Genomic DNA, 19,053 nt, shown 5'->3' with positions numbered 1-19,053 from the left:
TTACCCCCCCTCTGTCTCGCCTGAAGATTCTATACCCCGGAATATTGAGCTGCCAGTCTTGCCCCTCCCTCAACCATGTCTCCGTGATAGCAACAATATCATACTCCCATGTGTTCATCAACACCTTCAATTCATCCACCTTATTCGCAAGGCTCCTTGCATTAAAATAAATGCCATCCAGCCTTGCTCTACTCCCTTGTGCCGTTACATATTTGCCCTGCCTTCCAGGCTGACTTGTTTTTTCCTCTATATTTGGCTGTACATCACCCCCTATTATAGCTCCACTCTGTATCCCATCCTCCTGCCAAGTTAGTTTAAACCCCCCCCCCAACAGTGCTAGCAAACCTCCCCGCAAGGATATTTGTCTCGTTCTGGTTCAGGTGCAACCCGTCCGACTTGTACAAGTCCCATCTTCCCCAGAAGCAGACCCAGTGATCCAGGAAACTAAAGCCCTCCCTCCTGCACCAACTCTTTAGCCATGCATTCATCTGCTCGATCCTCCTATTCCTATACTCACTAGCACGTGGTACCGGGAGTAATCCAGAGATTACAACCTTTGAGGTCCTGCTCTTTAATCTGCTACCTAGCTCCCTAAATTCTTGCTGCAGGACCTCATCCCTCTTCCTACCTATGTCGTTGGTCCCAATGTGAACCACGACCTCTGACTGTTCACCCTCCCCCTTCAGAATGCCCTGCAGCCGTTCAGTGACATCCTTGACCCTGGCACCAGGGAGGCAATAAACCATCCTGGAGTCACGTCTATGGCCACAGAAACGCCTGTCTGTTCCCCTTACGATAGAATCCCCTACCACTATTGCTCTCCCACTTTTTCCTCCCTTCCTGAGCAGCAGAAGCACCCCCGGTGCCAGGAAGTTGGCTGCTGTTGCCTTCCCCTGGTAAGTCATCCCCCTCAATTAGGCTTATATTCGCTAGAGTTTAGAAGAATGAGAGGGGATCTCATTCAAACTTATAAAATTCTAACAGGATTAGACAGACTAGATGCAGGAAGGCTGTTCCCGATGGCGGGGGAGTCCAGAACCAGGGGTCACAGTCTAAGGATAAGGGGTAAGTCATTTAGGACTGAAATTAGGAGGAATTTCTTCACCCAGAGAGTGGTGAACCTGTGGAATTCTTACCACACAGAGCAGTTGAGGCCAATTCATTAGATATATTCAAGAAGGAGTTGGATATATTTCTTGAGGCTAAAGGGATCAAGGGATATGGGGAGAAAGCAGGGACAGGGTACTGAATTTGGATGATCAGCCATGATCTCATTAAATGGCGGAGCAGGCTCGAGGGGCCGAATGGCCTACTCCTGCTCCTATCTTCTATGTTTCTAATTCTGATGTCGGAGAAAAAGGTTTTGCTGGTGCTGGTCTGTCTTTTGGTCGCTTTCAAAATAGTTTCACTGCAGGTACGGGTGGCCTGGTAGGAGCTGCCTTTGGGGCTGGAGGATGAAGGAGAAGCTGGGAGGAGATGGGGAGTGGGGCACTGCGCAGAAGGCCTACCTGCGAGTCTTCAGGGAGCACTTCTCCTACCTGAGCTTCACTGAGGAGCAACATATGAGAGGCACTGAGCTATGTCACCTGCTACAACCACAACTCCAGCCTCGCAACCAATTTGCGCACAGCAAGCTCCCACAAACAGCAATGCGATAATGACCAGATAATCTGTTTTTGATATGTTGGTTGAGGGATAAATATTGGCCAGGACACCCAGTTCTTCTTCGAAATAGTGCCGTGGGATCTTTAACGTCCACCTGAGAGAGCAGGCGATGCCTCTGTTTAACGTCTCATCCAAAAGACGGCACCTCCGACCGTACAGCGCTCCCTCAGTACTGCACTGGAGTGTCAGCCTGGATTTTTTGTGCTGAAGTTTCTGGAGTGGAACTTGAACCCACAACCTTCTTAATTAATTCTTCTTAGAAGAAATGTTTTTTACACAGTGAGTTATTGTGATCTGGAACGCACTGGCTGACAGGGTGGTGGAAGCAGATTCAATAGTAACTTTCAAAAAGGGAATTGGATAAATACTTGTAGGGGAGAAATTTGCAGGGCTATGAGCAAAGCGGAGAGTGGGACTAATTGGACAGCTCTTTCAATGATCCGGCATAGGCACAATGGGCCGAATGGCCTCCTTCTGTGCTGTAAAATTCTGCAACACACTAATACTACAAGCAGTTCTAACAGTCATTCAATAAGGGCAATGCACACAGATTTGGAGTAAATTGATTCATTGGTTAGGATAATTGACAGGCAGAGCGTGCATGCACGCACACAGCGGATTTTTTAAAACATCTTGCCCAAACCACCTCACCCCCCCAGCGGGAAAAGGCAGAAAGCAGGAAACTACAGGCCAGTAAGCTTAACATCTGTCATAGGGAAGATGTTAGAAGCTATTATTAAAGACGTTATAGCAGGGCACTTAGAACAAGGTAATCAGGCAGAGTCAACATGGTTTTGTGCAAGGGAAATCATGTTTAACCAATTTATTGTAGTTCTTTGAGGAAGTAACATGGGCTGTGGATAAAGGGGAACCAGTGGATGTACTGTACTTAGATTTCCAGAAGGCATTTGATAAGGTGCCACATCAAAGATTATTGCGGAAAATAAAAGCTCATGATGTAGGGGGTTACATATTGGCCTGGATAGAAGATAGGCTAGCTAACAGGAAACCGAGAGTAGGCACAAATGGGCCATTTTCTGGTTGGCAAGATGTAACGAGTGGTGTGCCACAGTGATCAGTGCTGGGGATTCAACTTTTTACAATTTATATAAATGACTTGGATGAAGGGACCGAAGGTATGATTGCTAAATTTGCTGATGACACAAAGATAGGTAGGAAAATAAATTGTGAAGAGGACATAAGGAGGCCTCAAAGGGATATAGATAGGTTAAGTGAGTGGGCAAAGATCTGGCAAATGGAGTATAATGTGGGAAAATGTGAAATTGTCCATTTTGGCAGGAAGAATAAAAAAGCATATTATCTAAATGGTGAGAGATTGCAGAGCTCTGAGATGCAGAGGGATCTGGGTGTCCTAGTGCATGAATCGCAAATGGCTAGTATGCAGGTACAGCAGGTAATTAGGAAAGCTAATAGAATGTTATTGTTTATTGCGAGGGGAATTGAATACAAAAGTAGAGAAGTTATGCTTCAGTTATACAGGGCATTGGTGAAACCACACCTGGAGTACTAAGTACAGTATTGGTCTCCTTATTGGAAGCAGTTCAGAGAAGGTTTACTAGACTAGTACCTGGAATGGGTAGGTTGTCTTATGAGGAAAGGTTGGACAGGCTAGGCTTGTATCCGCTGGAGTTTAGAAGAGTAAGAGGTGACTTGATTGAAACATACAAGATCCTGAGGGGTCTTGACAGGGTGGATGTGGAGAGGATGTTTCCTCTTGTGGGAGAATCTAGAACAAGGGGTCAGTTTAAAAATAAGGGGTCGTCCATTTAAGACAGAGATGAGGAGACATTTTTTTTCTCAGAGGGTCTTGAGTCTTTGGAATTCTCTTACTCAGAGGGCTGTGGAAGCAGAGTCTTTGAATATTTTTAAGGCAGAGGTAGATAGATTCTTGATAAGCAAGGGGGTGAAAGGTTATCGTGGGTAGGCGGGAATGTGGAGTAATCGGATCAGTCATGATCTTATTGAATGGCGGAGCAGGCTCGAGGGGCCAAGTGGCCGACTCCTGCTCCTAATTCGTATGTTCATTCAATGTGCAAACAAGACACTGGGACTGTAAGCCAGGTGATCAAACGCATTTTATTGAAACTTAAAATATTAGCAACATTTATTCCAATATCCACAATTATGATACAATATTTCAACATATTCTAAATAGGCTCCACACGTGCGTTTCAGAGACAGTACGTGGAAGCAGAACACTGAACGCGACGAGAGCAGCTGAAATATTGGTCGGCAACCAGAGTCCGATCTGTTGCCCCCTTTTTATAGTTGTACACAGCAGTGAAAATACAATATATTGCACTTCAAGCGGTACACATTCACCTGCAGATGCAACAAGCAGATGTGCCATAGGCTGCCCATGAAGTGGGTGTGGGCTGCCCCAAGTACCCGCCTGTTAACCGTGACTGATACTCCAAATTCTCCAGTTTCTCTTTGGGTTTCAATAGTCAACCTGCTGTATTTTTGGCCATTGCACAAAGTCGTTGCACCCGCTAGTCATAGAACGATGATCCTCCGTACTTGATAAGCAGTTCAATCCAAATTATACCCTTCCTGAACCCTCCTCTCTCCAACTTGCTGGCTGTTGCTGTTTATTTGGAGGGGGGGGGGGGGGTCCCGGCAGCCCGCCTCCCAAGCATTTGTTCTTCATGTGTGAGCCTAAGCTAATGAGGAGCTCAAATTCCCGTGGGTTTCCACCAGTCTTGTGTGTATTGGCGGATTCACTGGAGATTCTGCCAAAGTTACGACAGGGGACTAGTGGAGCCCCTGCAGGATTTCAGTCCCCTGAATGTCAACATTTCTTACAACAACTTGCATTTATATAGCGCCTTTAACGTAGCAAAACATCCCAAGGCACTTCACATGAGCGTTATCAGGCAAAATTTGACAGCCAAGCAACATGAGGATATTAGTGAGCAAAAGCTTGGTCATAGAGGTAGGTTTCATGGAGCGTCTTAAAGGAGAGAGGTAGAGAGGCAGAGAGGTTTAGGGAGGGAATTCCGGAGCTTAGGGCCTAGGCAGCTGAAGGCACGGCCAACGGTGGAGCGATGAAAATTGAGGATGCTCAAGAGGTCAGAATTGGAGTAGTGCAGAGATCTCAGAGGGTTGTGGGGCTAGAGGTAGTTACAGAGATGGGGAGAGGTGAGGCCATGGAGGGATTTGAACACGGATGAGAATTTTTAAATCAAGGTGTTGCCGGACCGGGAGCCAATGTAGGCCAACGAGCACAGGGGTGATGGGTGAACAGCAGTTTTGCATGATCTCAATAGCCAGACTATTTGAGTGCGTGGGCATCACAGCTGACACCAACTATTGTCGTCAGCTACTGGTCACCCATGGGCAGTTTCTGACAACAGGCGCTGTATAGTAATCAGGAGCAGGAAGTCTAGTTGACATTTCCACCCTTCTATATCCCAGGAACGATTGAGATCAATTTTAACATCTTTACTACCACCCTGACTGAGATCGGCTTACTCAGAATAGACCAGGTATTGTGCATGGCTACAGTCCTCTATCCCACCCTTGAGCCAACAAGTGTCCCCGATCTGGTCAGTGAAATAGCGACTGCATTAGGTCACGCCAAAGACCAAGTCTAAAACTTGCCAACAGCAACTTGATGGCTGGGCTTATTTTTCCCTTGTGTACAATCAGCTATTCTGACAACAAAGCTGCATTAAAACGATCGTTACTGTGCAGGGGGCACCACGGATGAGATCACTGCATGAAACGTGGTAAATTAGAACAATGAAGGAGTTCATCTCCCCCCCCCCCCCCCCACCCACACATTTCCACCATTTTTCTGTTTCAGGGCAACTTGGACAAAGCAAGCATTTTGTTTTCCACTGAAAGGCTTCAACATTTAAGGCCAACTACCCTTTTGTAAAGTTTTTTTTTAAGTGGAGAAAAACAGCAAGTTCTTTTGTGACTCAATGCCAGGAAAGGACCTTGGAACAGGGGTAGGCTATTTAGCCCCTCGAGCCAGTTCTGCCAAGGGAAAGGAAAATCAAGTCAGGACTGACTGGACGCATCCTGATGGCTCCACCAGCTCTAGTTGCGAGGCCTGTGGCTCGTGAGCTGCCACCTAAAGGACAGCAATAAGAATGGCCAATTCTCTGGTAAGGATGTGCCACCTTACCTTCCAATATTCTTCACTACGCTCGTGAAAGCAGTCTTGCTGATGCATGTTTGCTGGCTGCCTTCTGGTACCTCAAGACCAGTGCTCATTTTTCATGCATGAGCCTAGGAATTTCCTGGATCACACACACACTGAAATTTGCGCCTGATTTTACACCGATCTTGCGTGGAAATAGCCCAAGAAGCTTATTAGGATAGGGCGGAAGGTAAAAAACCAGCATAAAACATGCGTAAACAATTGGGTCTCGAGGAAAGTGTGGAACATGTGCTATCTTCCTTCTTTAAGTCCCTCTTTATCTTTCTGATGTTGCGAAAATTAAAGTTTGAAGCCTTCAAACCATCATTTATCCTCTTTAAGCAGAGCATGTTTAAGAAAGAGCAATCATGGAATTTTTTTTTTTTTTGCTTTTAACGTAAGAGTCTGATGCCAGAAAACGTATTCAATGATATAAAGGCTAAATTTTAACCACCTCCCCCACCCGGCGAGAACCAAGCGTGCAGGGGGTTTAAATCGGGACAGTGTCGTGCTCATGTCGCAGTCGCGCTTCACGCCATTTTAACGGGAGCGTTTTGGGCAGCGTGCCAAGCCCTTGCTGCAGGCAGGAGAGGGCCTCATAAATAGGAAAGTCGGGGTGCTATGACGGCAAATTGGACCGAGTCGATTTTAACGCGGAGTCGCGAGTGGCGCCTGGTGACAGAGCAGGAGCTGGCCCAGGCGGAGGCTGGGAAGGCAAGTTTTTTTGGGGGGCAGGGGGGGGGAATTTTCCTTGTGGTCCAGAGTAGGAGTGCTCTTCCAGGTCCCAGGAGAAACCTTGGGCCTTCCCTAGCCTGGGGTTCCTCCCTCCCCCAACTTACAGAACCCCCCAGACTGACTAACCTTAGTGGCGAGGGTTGTCCCTGGCGGTGGCCCCCCTGCCGCCCTCTAACCAAGTACCAATTTCAGCCGTCATCGGGCAGAAGACTCACCTGGCAGATGGCAATGGGGCCCAGGGGTTAAAATGACCCCGACCTCGCTCCAGTGCGGCCATGAAGCTCGCAAAACCACCCCCCTAACTGCCCCTCCACCACCACCCCACAACAAACTTGCGCCGAGTTAAAATCATGGCTATAGAAAATACAGTGTGGGTCTCAGTCAGAAAGTTTGTGGGACCTTGCTGTGCTCAAATTGGCTGCCACATTCCTTACATTACAGCAGTGACTACAGTTCAGAAAGTACTTCATTGGCTGTAAAGCACTTTGGGACGTCCAAAGGTTGCGAAAGGCGCTATATAAAACCAGGTCTGTCTTTCTTAGATGATGAGCTTAAACTGCTGGTATTGAGCTTCCTTCTGACCCAGCGGTAAGAGTGCAGACAACTGAGCCAACCTGCACATCGAATACTCCTTGTGTGATGCACTTGATTCATCACCTCAAACTGGTCCTGTCGCTGCCACTATTAATGACAGAACCATAACCACCAGCACTTTGTCCCAGTGTGATTCACCTCACAAGCTCTTTGCACACAATCCAAGTTTGGAAGCACAGAATCTGTAACTGCGCTGCCGAGTGCTTTTTCACAGTTTAAGTGGCTAAAACTATGAAAATTCCCAATGCTAAACTATGACAAAAATCTTTGTGACAACACTGGATAAATAAATAGAAGTAGGCGTATGTTCATCCATACACGCGGCAGGATGGTGGAGCTGGCAGTCACTTACTGCACACTTTAACAATTGATGTTCTGCCTTCAAATCTCCATCTTATTCTAGATGTGCAGCACAGATCACAAAATGCAGCACTTTGTTAAGTATACATATTCTATGGATTAGGGTCCCATGCACACTGCAAGCGGTTCATCTGACGTTTGGTAGGAAACATAGAATCATACAGCATTGGAGGCCATTCGAGCCATTGTGTGTGCTCTTTGAAATGAGTTAGCCAACCTATGCTAGCATCATTTTCTATTAAGCGGCTTTTACAGGTATAATTGGTGTGTGATGTGGCACAGGACACTAGTGAAAGGTTTCCATTAAATTAAGAGTTATTTCATTTCAGTCTTGTAAACAAATCCACAGCATACATTTACTGCATACGAAACAATACAAAAGCTCGGTCGTTCTCATTGTTTGGCTCCATGTATTAACCAGGAAAACTCAGGTATATATACATATATTCACGTGCGCGCACACACATATTTGTTGCACCAAACAAATTAAAGCCAATGGGATATCCAACACAGCCAAATATAATGGGAGGATTAGCCAGTCTCGGTGTAAACAGTAGACTGGACCGATGCGCCAACAGCAGCTTAAATCCCTGACAACTAATTACAGAACATGAGTCTGCAAATTACTGCAAGCAACCTTAGCATGCGAATACTTAAGGCATATGTATCAAACTCGGAAAAGTATAAGCTGATTAGAGAGAGTTGCTGTGTTTTTGTCAAACGTAAGTCATGTCGAATAGGGTTCTGCTCAAAATGAAGCATGAGGAGTTGAAGGCAATCCTGTGAGATGGATAGAAAACTAGTTGGAAGGTAGGTAGGAGGCAAACAACTGGGATTAAAGAGACAAGAAAAAAACCCGCAGGGAGAAGTGCGGAGTTTGCAGATGATGCTAAACTAGGAGGTACAGTATAGTGAAATGTGAAGAAGTGAGCAGACAATTGTAGCAGGACATAGGTAGATTAGGCAAGTGGCAATGATGCAACTTAAGTAGCATCACTGTGGACGTAGGAACAGCAGATAGGATTGTCCTGGAGTCTCCAGGAATTAAACATTAATCTGCTGGACTCTGCTGTGAGCAACTCCGGCTGAAAAATCAAAGGAGCATTAAACAAAAATTGTGTATTTTTAAAAATTTTCTTTGACCACTTCTGTTTATTAGTAATAAAAATATTGGAGATGGGGGGCGGGGGGGAAAGGCTGTTTCACTGACAGTCAGGAATCATCTGATTGGGTAATGAAGAGTCTTATCGCTTTCCAATTGGTGTGGGAGGGCGGGGCACTGCGAGGATGGACCTGTTGGGCGACCAATGGCGGGAGTGTGGGGGCAGGGTGTCATGTGGTGAAACCACCACGAGTACATTCAACCAGAGTTGGGAACACAGGAGTAGAAATTGGGATGGGAGCCCAAGGACGTCGGTGAGAAGATGGAGTTAATAAAAGACTTGCATTTCTATAGCGCCTTTCACGACCACCAGACGTCTCAAAGCGCTTTACAGCCAATGAAATACTTTTGAAGTGGCGTCACTGTTGTAATGTAGCCAATTTGCGCACAGCAAACTCCCACAAACAGCAATGTGATAATGACCAGATAATCTGTTTTTTTTTTTGTTATGCTGATTGAGGGAGAAATATTGGCTAGGACACCAGGGATAACTCCCCTACTCACTCTTCTTCGAAATAGTGCCATGGGATCTTTTACATCCACCCGAGAGAGCAGACAGGGCCTCGGTTTAACGTCTCATCCGAAAGACGGCACCTCCGACAGCGCAGCACTCCCTCAGCACTGCACTGGAGTGTCAGCCTAGATTTGTGTGTGCAAGTCCCTGGAGTAATCCATGAAAGGAAGGAGGAAAAGAAAAGAACAAACTTGGGAGTAATGCAGCTCCTTTCACATCCCAAAGTGCTTTAAAGCTGATGAATTTTTAGTTTATTTGTCAAAGATGGCAGCCAGCTTGCACAGGCCAAGGTCCCACAGGAAGCAATGAAATGAATGATCTGTTTTGGTGGTGCGGTGCTGGTGGAGTTGGTTAAGTAATGAATGTTAGCCAAGACACTCCTTACTGTTCTCCAAAAAAAAGTGTCTTGTGATCTTTTGCATCCACTGCACATCATGTGGAAGGCAAGTTCTTAAAGATTAAGCTATGTGATTAAAAGTGAATCCAGGACAAAGAAAAATGTGGAATATACTGTCCCAGAAGCGCATAGATTCAAAATCAATTGAGCTGTTAAAAAGGGGGATAGATACTTACTTGAAAGCAATGTCATTAAGGGATATGGAGAAAAAATAGGGTATTGGGGACAGGTTGCAATGGCTTATTTCTTGTTCCTAAAAATTTCTTAGGCTCCTATGTAAACAAAACATGTTAAGCGATTCTGGCTATATTTTCTCTCATCCCCAATGGACACTGGTTTCTGTTTGGTAACTGTTCCCCAGCTGTCTGCAAGACCAAGGGGGAGAAATTGGTCCTCGTTGGGTAAAAAAAGACCAAATTCAGTGCACAACATCCCACGCCCGATTTGTGCCCGCGTCACGGATGCCACCATATTGGTAAAAATCGGCTTTCCAGGCGTCTCTGGCGGACACTGAAAGCAGGCGTCAGGCCCTTTGCATATGCTGACAAGGGGGCCTAACATCTCTTCCAGAAATTGGGCTGGGCTGAGGGCAGCAGGCATGGGGTGGAGCTTAAATCCACAACCTACTGACCCAGCGGTAAGAGCGCTAGCAACTGAGCCAAACTGCACATATATTGTGGCTATAACGGAGACCTGGCTTAAACATGGGCAGGAATGGGAACTAAACATTCCTGCCTACAATGTACTCAGGAGGGATAGGGAAGCAAAAAAAGACAGGAGAGGTGGCAGTATTGATCAAGGATATTATAGTTCTACAGCGGGATGATATACTAGAGGGTTCAAAGGCAATCTATTTGGTTGAAGTTAAGGAACAGAAAAGGAGCTGTTACATTGCTGGGTGTTTACTATAGACATCCCAAATAGAGAGGAGATAGAGAAGCAAATAGGTAGTCAAATTTCAGAGAAATGTAAAAATAATGCAGCAGTGATAATAGGGGACTTCAATTACTCTAATATACACTTGGGGAAAAAACAGAGTAAGGGGCGAGGAGGGTGAAGAATTCCTAAAATGTAGAACTTCCTTAATCAGCAAATCGGCAAAGGAAAGAGCTGCGAGCTCCAGTATTCAGTGATCGCCGAAGAACAACATTGAAGGAAGAGGTGCTGGATCTAGTTCTGGTGAATGAAGCAGGGCAAGTGGAGTATGTTGTGGTGGGAGAACATCTGGGTAACAGTGATCAAAATATAATTAGATTTAAAGTAGTTATGGAAAGGGATAAAGAAAAATCAACGGTGAAAATACCCAACTGGAAGTGAGCCAATTTCAGTGATTTGAGAAGGGATCTAGCACAGGTGGACTGGAAAAAAAGACTGGCCAGGAAAACTGTAAATGAGCAATGGCAGGCCTTCAAGATGGAGATAGTTCGGGTACAAACCAAGCATATTCCCATAAAGGTGGAAAGATAAGGCATCCAAAGCTAGAGCTCCCTGGATAAAGGAACTAGAGGTTAAAATAAAACATAAAAAAAGGTAGGTTTATGACATGTCAGGTACAGAATACAGTAGAAAACCAGGCAGAATAGAGAGAGTGCAGGTGGAAAATTGAAACAGGATACAAGGGCGGCAAAGAGAGCATATGATAAACAAGTAGTGGTTAACATAAAAGGGAACCCCAAAATCTTTTATAAACATATAAAAATTAAAAGACTAGTTAAAGGAATGGTGGGGCCGATTAGGGACAAGGGAATCTTCTTGTGGAGGCAGAGGGCATGACTGAGGTACTGAATGAATAATTTGCATCTGTCTTCACAAAAGAGGAAGAACTTAATGTAACAGTGGGGTGGGGGGGGGGGGCAGGGGGAGAAGAGTAGAGATATTGGATAGGCTGAAAATAGATAGAAAGGTGGTGCTAAATGGGTTGGCATCATTAAAAGCTAGCAAGTCATGCGGTCCAGATGAGATGCATCCTAGATTGCTGAGGAAAGCTAGGGTGGAGATAGAAGAATTCTGACCACATTCTTTCAATCCTCCTTGGATATGGGAGTGGTGCCAGAGGACTGAAGGATTGCAAAAAAGGAGAGAGGGATAAACCTGGTAACTACAGGCCAATCAGTCCAACGTCAGTGGTGGGAAAACTACTAGAGACCATTATCAGGGACAAAATTAATTCTCACTTGGAGAAGCATGGGGTAATAAGGGACAGCCAGCACAGATTTGTTAAAGGCAAATTGTGCCTATCTAACCTGATTGAGTTCTTTGATGAAGTAGCAGACAGGGATGATGAAGGTAATGCGGATGTTGTATATATGGACTTTTAAAAGTACCACATAACCGACTTATTAGGAAAATAGAAGCAACGTGGTATTAAAGAAACGGCGATAACTTATCATGCAATTCAATGTGGATGAGTGTTAAGTGATGCACTTTCAGAGAAACAACATGGAGAGGTAGTATAATTGAAATGGTACTATTTTGAGGGGGTGCAAGAGCAGAGGGACCTGGGGGTGCATATTCACAAATCTTTGAAGGCAGCAGGGCAAGTTGATATGGCAGTTAAGAAAGCGTATGGGATACTTGGCTTTGTAAATAGGGACGTCGAATACAAAAACAAGGAAATCATGCAAAACCTTTACAAATCACTGGTTAGGCATCCACTAAAATATTGTGTACAATTCTGGGCACCAAACTTTAGGAAGCATGTCAAGGCTTGGAGAGGGTACAGAGGAGGTTTTCCAGGATAATACCAGGGATGAGGGAGTTCAGTTATGTGGAGAGATTGGAGAAGCTGTATTAAGGAGATTGTTCTCCTTAGAGCAGAGAAGGTTAAGGGGAGACCTAATAGAGCTATTCAAAATTATGAGGGGTTTTGACAGAGCAAGTAGGGAGAAACTGTTTCCTCCGACAAGTGGGTCGATAACCAGGGGTCATATATTTAAAATAATTGGCAAGAGCTAGAGGGGAAATGAGAATTTTTTCCCACACAGAGTTATGATGATCTGGAACACCACCTGAAAGGGTGGTGGAATCAGATTCCATAGTATCTTTCAAAAAGCAATTGGACATGTATTTGAAGAGGACTAATTGGCAGGGTTATAAGGAAAAAGCTGGGGCGTGGGACTAAATTGGGCAGCTCTTTCAAAAGGGCCAGCACAGGCACGACAGGCCGAATGGCCCCCTTCTGTGCTGTAAGATTCTAGGATTGTGGGATATACTTGCGTGATGCACTTGATTCACCATTAATGACAGATGCATAAGCACCAGTACTTTGTCCCAGTGTGATTCAGCTCACATGCTCTTTGAACACAATCCAAGTTTAGAAGCGCAGAATCTGTAACTGCGCGGACGAGTGTTTTTCACAGTTCAAGTGTATAAACTATGAAAATTTCCAATGCTAAACTGAGACTGCAGCCAACAGTGGTTCCTATTATGGGCACAGATTGCCAGTGTTGTGCAGTGGCATACAGAATGAAGGATTAGCGAAGAGTAAACAATGAAGAGAAAATTAAGGATTAATGAAGAGTGAATAAGGAGAAACTGTTTCCAGTGCCAGAAGGGTCAGTAACCAGAGGTGATTGGCAAAAGATTCAGAGGCGACATGAAACATTTTTTTTTTTTTTTTTACACGGAGTTGTTGTGATTTGCAACGCACTGCAAAGACTGAGAGTTGTGGAAGCAGATTTAATAATAACTTTCAAAAAGGGAATTAGATAAATACTAGAAGGGAAAAAATTTACAGGGCTATGACACTAATTGACAGCTCTACCAAAGAGCTGGCATGGGTATGATGGGCTGAATGGCCTCCTTCTGTGCTGTATCATTCTATGATTCTAAACCATGGCCAAAATCCTCAGGACAACACTGGATAAATAATAAAAGTAGCCGTTGGTTCATCCATCCATGATGGTGGAGCTGGCAGTCACTTGCTGCACACTTTAGCAACTGATGTTCTGCCTTCAAATCTCCGTGCTTTTCTAGATGTACAGCACACATCACAAAATGCAGCATATACACAAAGTCTATGGATTAGGGTCCCATTCACACTGCAACCGGTTCATCTGACATTTGGTAGGAAACATAGAATCATACAGCACGGCCTTGTTAGCAAAATTGAAGCCCATGGGATTCAAGGGGCAGTGGCAGCGTGGATATAAAATTGGCTAAGGGACAGAAAGCAGAGAGTAGTGGTGAACGATAATTTTACAGACTGGAGGGATGTTTACAGTGGTGTTCCCCAGGGGCCGGTATTGGGACCACTGCTCCTTTTGATATCTATTAATGGCCTGGTCTTGGGCTTACAGGGCATCATTTCAAAGTTTGCAGATGACAGTAACAAGACTTCAGGAGGACACAGACAAACTGGTAAAACGGCCAGACACGTGGCAGATGAAATTTAACACAGAGAAATGTGAAGTGATACATTTTGGTAGGAAGAATGAGGAGAAAATGGAACAATTTTAAAGGGGGTGCAGGAACAGAGAGACCTGGGGTGTGTATATATACACAAATCTTTGAAGGTTGCAGGATAGGGTAACAAAGCAGTTAATAAAGCATATGGAATCCTTGGCTTTATTAATAGAGGAAGAGAGTACAAAAGCAAGAAAGTTATGCTAAACCTTTATAAAACATTGTTTAGGCCTCAGCTTAAGTACTGTATTCAATTTTGGGCACCACACTTTAGAAAGGATATCAAGGCCTTAGAGAGGGTGCAGAAATTTTTTTCTAAAATGGTAGCAGGGATGAGGGATTACTGTTACATGGATAGACTGGCGAAGCTGGGGTTATTCTCCTTAGAGCAGAGAAGGTTAAGAGGAGATTTAATAGGTGTTCAAAATCATGAAGCGTTTTGAGAGAGTAAATTCAGAGAAACTGTTTCCAGTGGCAGAAGGTCAGTAACCAGAGGACACAGATTTAAGGTGATTGGCAAAAGGACCAGAGGTAAGATGAGGATTTTTTTTAATTTTTTTTATTTTTTTATAAACACAGCGAGTTGTTGTGATCTGGAATGCGCTGCCTGAATGGGCGGTGGAGTCAGATTCAATAGTAACATTCAAAAGGGAATTGGATAAATACTTTAAATATATATGGGGAAAGAGGAGGGGGAGTGGGAATAATTGAATAGCTCTACCAAAATGCCAGCACGGGCACGATGGGCCTCCTTCAGTGCGGTTATCATTACTATGAGGCCATTCAGCCCATCGTGCATGCTCATTGAAGGAGCAATCCAATTTATGCCAGGATTACATCAGGCAGTTATTGCAGGTATAATTGGTGTGTAATGTGGCACAGGACACTAGTGAAAGGTTTCCATTAAATGAAGAGTTATTTCATTTCAGTCTTGTAAACAAAACAAATCTCCAGCAAATCCACAGCATGCATTTACTGCACACAAAACAATACAAAAGCTCGGTCTTTCTCATTGTTTGGCTCCATGTATTAACCAGGAAAACTCAGATATATACACGTGCGCGTACACACATATTTGTTGCACCAAACAAATTAAAGCCAATGGGATATCCAATACAGCCAAATATAATGGGAGGATTAGCCACTCTCGGTGTAAACAGTAGACTGGACCAATGCGCCAACAGAAGCTTAAATCCTTGACAACTAATTACAGAACATGAGTCTGCAAATTACTGCGAGCAACCTTATCATGCGAATACTTAAGGCAAATGTATCAAACTCGGAAAAGTATAAGCTGATTAGAGAGAGTTGCCGTGTTTTTGTCAAACGTAAGTCATGTCTAATAGGGTTCTGCACAAGAGACTGTTAGCTCAAAATGAAGCATGAGGGATTGAAGTTTAGAAGAATGAGAGGGGATCTCATTGAAACTTATAAAATTCTAACAGGACTAGACAGACTAGATGCAGGAAGGATGTTCCCGATGGTCGGGGAGTCCAGAACCAGGGGTCACAGTCTAAGGATAAGGGGTAGGCCATTTAGGACTGAGATGAGGAGGAATTTCTTCACTCAGAGAGTGGTGAACCTGTGGAATTCTCTACCACACAAGGCAGTAGAGGCCAATTCATTAAATATATTCAAAACGGAGTTAGATATATTTCTTAAGGCTAAAGGGATCAAGGGATATGGGGAGAAAGCAGGGACAGGGTACCGAGTTTGGATGATCAGCCATGATCTCATTGAATGGCGGAGCAGGCTCGAGGGGCCGAATGACCTACTCCTGCTCCTATCTTCTATGTATCTATGAAGGCAATCCTGTGAGATGGATAGAAAACTACTTGGGAGGTAGGTAGGAGGCAGAAATTTTAACTCCCAGGCCTCATTTACATGAAGCAACACTGTCTCTCCGCTCGAAACCGACAGGACTGATGTCAGGGTTAGGATCAGATCAGCCATGATCTCACTGAATGGCGGAGCAGGCTCGAGGGGCCGATTGGCCTACTCCTGCTCCTATTTCTTTATGTTCTTTATGTTCTTAGGGTTATCGGGCAGGAGCAGAAATTGGGATGGGAGCCCAAGGATGCCCGGAGGGGTGGTGGAGCTTGGCAGCAGATGCCGGCCCTGGGAGGAATATGGTGAAAAGATGGTTAGGTGGGGTTTATCCATGAAAGGAAGAAAAGAAAAGAACAAACTTGGGAGTAATGCAGCTCCTTTCACCTCCTCAGGACATCCCAAAGTGCTTCACAGCTGATGAATTTTTGGTTTATTTGTCAAAGATGGCAGCCAGCTTGCACAGGCCAAAGTCCCACAGACAGCAATGAAATGAATGACCCGTCCGTTAATCTGTTTTGGTGGTGCTGGTGGAGTTGGTTCAGTAATGAATGTTAGTCAAGACTCTCTTCAAAAAAAAAAAAAAAAAAAAAATCATGGAATCTTTTGCATCCACCTTCACATATACTGTCTCGAGCACATAGATTCAAAATCAATTGAGGTATTTTAAAGGGAGATAGATACTTACTTGAAAGCAAAGGAATATGGAGAAAAAAATAAGGTCTTGGGGACAGGCTGCGAGGTCCGATGACTTATTTCTTGTTCCTAAAATTTCTTAGGCACTTGTATAAAACTGTTAAGCGATTCTGGCTATATTTTCTAACAACCCCAATGGACACTGGTTTCTGTTTGGTAACTGTTCCCCAGCTATCTGCAAGACCAAGGGGGAGAAATTGGTCCTCGTTGGGTAAAAGGGACCAAATTCGGGGCACAAGGTCCCATGCCCGATCTGTGCCTGCGTTACAGGCGCCACCGTATTGGCAAAAGTGGCTTTCCACTGGCGGACGCCCTAGACTAATACCTGTTTAAGGGCCTCTTGCTGAAGATAGACGGGGCTGAATGCAGCAGGCGCTGGGGCGGCTCTGCTCGGGATTACTTGGTCTAACAAGCGGCCCTTTATGGGACTGCGGGAGGCCACCATCAAAACATTATAATTTTTGAAGTTAGCTTCATGGGAAGCCAGGAGGAGTGCCCCTGGGAGCTCCTCCCGGCTCTACAGCGCAACTCCAGTCCACCGCCAGCCCGCTCCCATAACTCTCGATCTCCTCCTCCCCAACCCTCCCTGTGGGGCGCTGCCAGAGGGGTAGCTGGCTCAAATTGAAGCGGAGTAAAGTGGCGAGCCGCTTCTGGAGGTGCGACAGACTCGCCCTCAGTTATTGAAATGAGGCCTGAGGCACAGTTTCGGAAAAGCCTCGGGCGTTAGACTTGTGGTGTGTGCTGACCGTTCTTCTTTAGAGAGTATGGTACAACCTCTGACCTCCACCTAGCTGGGTGGAAATCATAAGTTGTAACGCATGATCTAAACAATTAATTGAACGAGCGGATTTTAACATTAACCATTATTATATTTAACAGTTATGGTGGCTGAACAGATAAAGGGTTTGTGATTGTACTGAAGTCACTATTAAGTAACTGCGAGCCTGCAGTCTCCCATCGAACCAGAGCCTCCAGGATCCTGTTGAGGATCAACAGCAAACAGGAAAATTTGGCTTAGATCCAAATTCCTACCTCACTAATTTCTAAAATAATAGTTTAAAGGAACATTAAAATTGAACGCAACCTGCTAAATGTTGCTTTTGCGGAATTGGTCAACTTTGGAGAGAAGCTCAGATCGAGGTCTCAGCTTTGAGTTCATCTCTTACATCTCCGTCACTACTGCCAGCCAGAGGGGGTCAACATCTCTCAGTGACCCCGCCCCACAAACCGACCACTTTGAAAGCACTAATCCAGACTTTGAAAGCATCTGGATTTCACCGCAAGTTAATGGTAATAGGAAAGAAAGGTCTCTGCTCCCAGGGAATCATTTAAATAACCTGAGCTGCGCAACGGTGGTTAGCGTACTAAATACCACGCTCCGGCATCTCGTCGGGGAGACGGGCAGGTATGCCGGCTCACTATTTTCCTGAAATGCACGCCTCGAGGTCACAATCTCCACCCCCCGCTACGCATACAGAAGAAATTAGGGAAATTAGCTGATGGAGGTGTTGTCGGGTGCCATCCGATGACAGACAAATTTTAGGGCCTCTCCTGCTATAATCTGCGGCACTTCAGAAGCGAAGGTGTTGTTGGCGTTTGATTCCTGCACCTCTCAGTCCCCCGGGGCACACGTTCCAGGCTCGACTTCAGAGACTGTGGTCCACTTTGTCACAGGATCGGTTCCGTTCCATTCCAGTCTACAAATGCTCCCTTCCACCTGAATGAAGTAAATGTGATGCACATAAAACCATTCTTTAAGAAAAGTTCTCCCCCTTGAATATTTTCTCCCCTTAATCTTGGGCCGTTTTAGCACCCTCTCTTTGGGCAAGGTGGCAGAGACCTACTCCCAGATCTCTGCCAATGCTAACCTTGTAAGTGGCCCTCAGAAGATGTGCACGGGCAGCCTAGGATGGCTCTGCCTCAAATTTACTTCCCTCCCATTTCACAACAAATCCTTGAAACACATCCATCCAGATAGTGATTTATCATACCTCAAACCATCTCAAAGTGCTTCACACAATGAGTGACTATTGTTATGTAACGACAACTTACATTTATATAGCACTTTTAATGCAGAAAAATATCATGTGCTTCACAAAAGGTGCAAGAAAAAAATGGACGCATAGCTAAAGAAAGAAAGCTAAAGATTAGAAGCAGGAGGAGGCCATTCAGCCCCTTGAGCCTGTCGCGCGATTCAATTAGATTGTAGCTGATCTGTACCTCAGCTCCATTTGCACGCCCCTTTGCTCCACATCTCAATACCCTTGCCCAACAAAAATTTATTGATAACAGTGTTGACAATTCCAATTGGCCCAGCCTCCACAGTCTTTTGGGGGAGCGAGTTCCAGATTTTCACTACGCTTTGTGTGGAAAAAGTGCTTCCTCATCTCCAATGTTCCCTCTAGGCTGCGTGGCCGTGCAGTAATGGGAAAGTTCCTGCACAGGCCGGTCACTGGCTTCTCCATTGTCAATACCGCGCATGCGCGGAAATTTAAAGGAACCACACAGTGAAAGAAACAGGCTGCGCT

General features: G+C 45.0%; 1 protein-coding gene across 1 annotated transcript in view; it reads right to left on the bottom strand.

The window, feature by feature from the left end:
• Positions 1–3,743: 3,743 nt before the first annotated feature.
• mindy4 (MINDY lysine 48 deubiquitinase 4) overlaps positions 3,744–19,053 on the bottom strand; it is a 277,344-nt gene continuing 262,034 nt past the window's right edge. Inside the window, exon 18 of the mRNA XM_085987410.1 lies at positions 3,744–18,242. Within this exon, the coding sequence (XP_085843536.1) occupies positions 18,194–18,242 (49 nt within the window). The 3' untranslated portion in view covers positions 3,744–18,193. The remainder of the gene's footprint in view (positions 18,243–19,053) is intronic.

This window comes from Somniosus microcephalus, chromosome 5, assembly GCF_052327205.1.
Source record: "Somniosus microcephalus isolate GS21.2 chromosome 5, FLI_Smic_1.0, whole genome shotgun sequence".
In the NCBI taxonomy this organism is placed as follows: Eukaryota; Metazoa; Chordata; class Chondrichthyes; order Squaliformes; family Somniosidae; genus Somniosus; species Somniosus microcephalus.
This window is presented reverse-complemented; position numbering and strand designations above follow the sequence as displayed.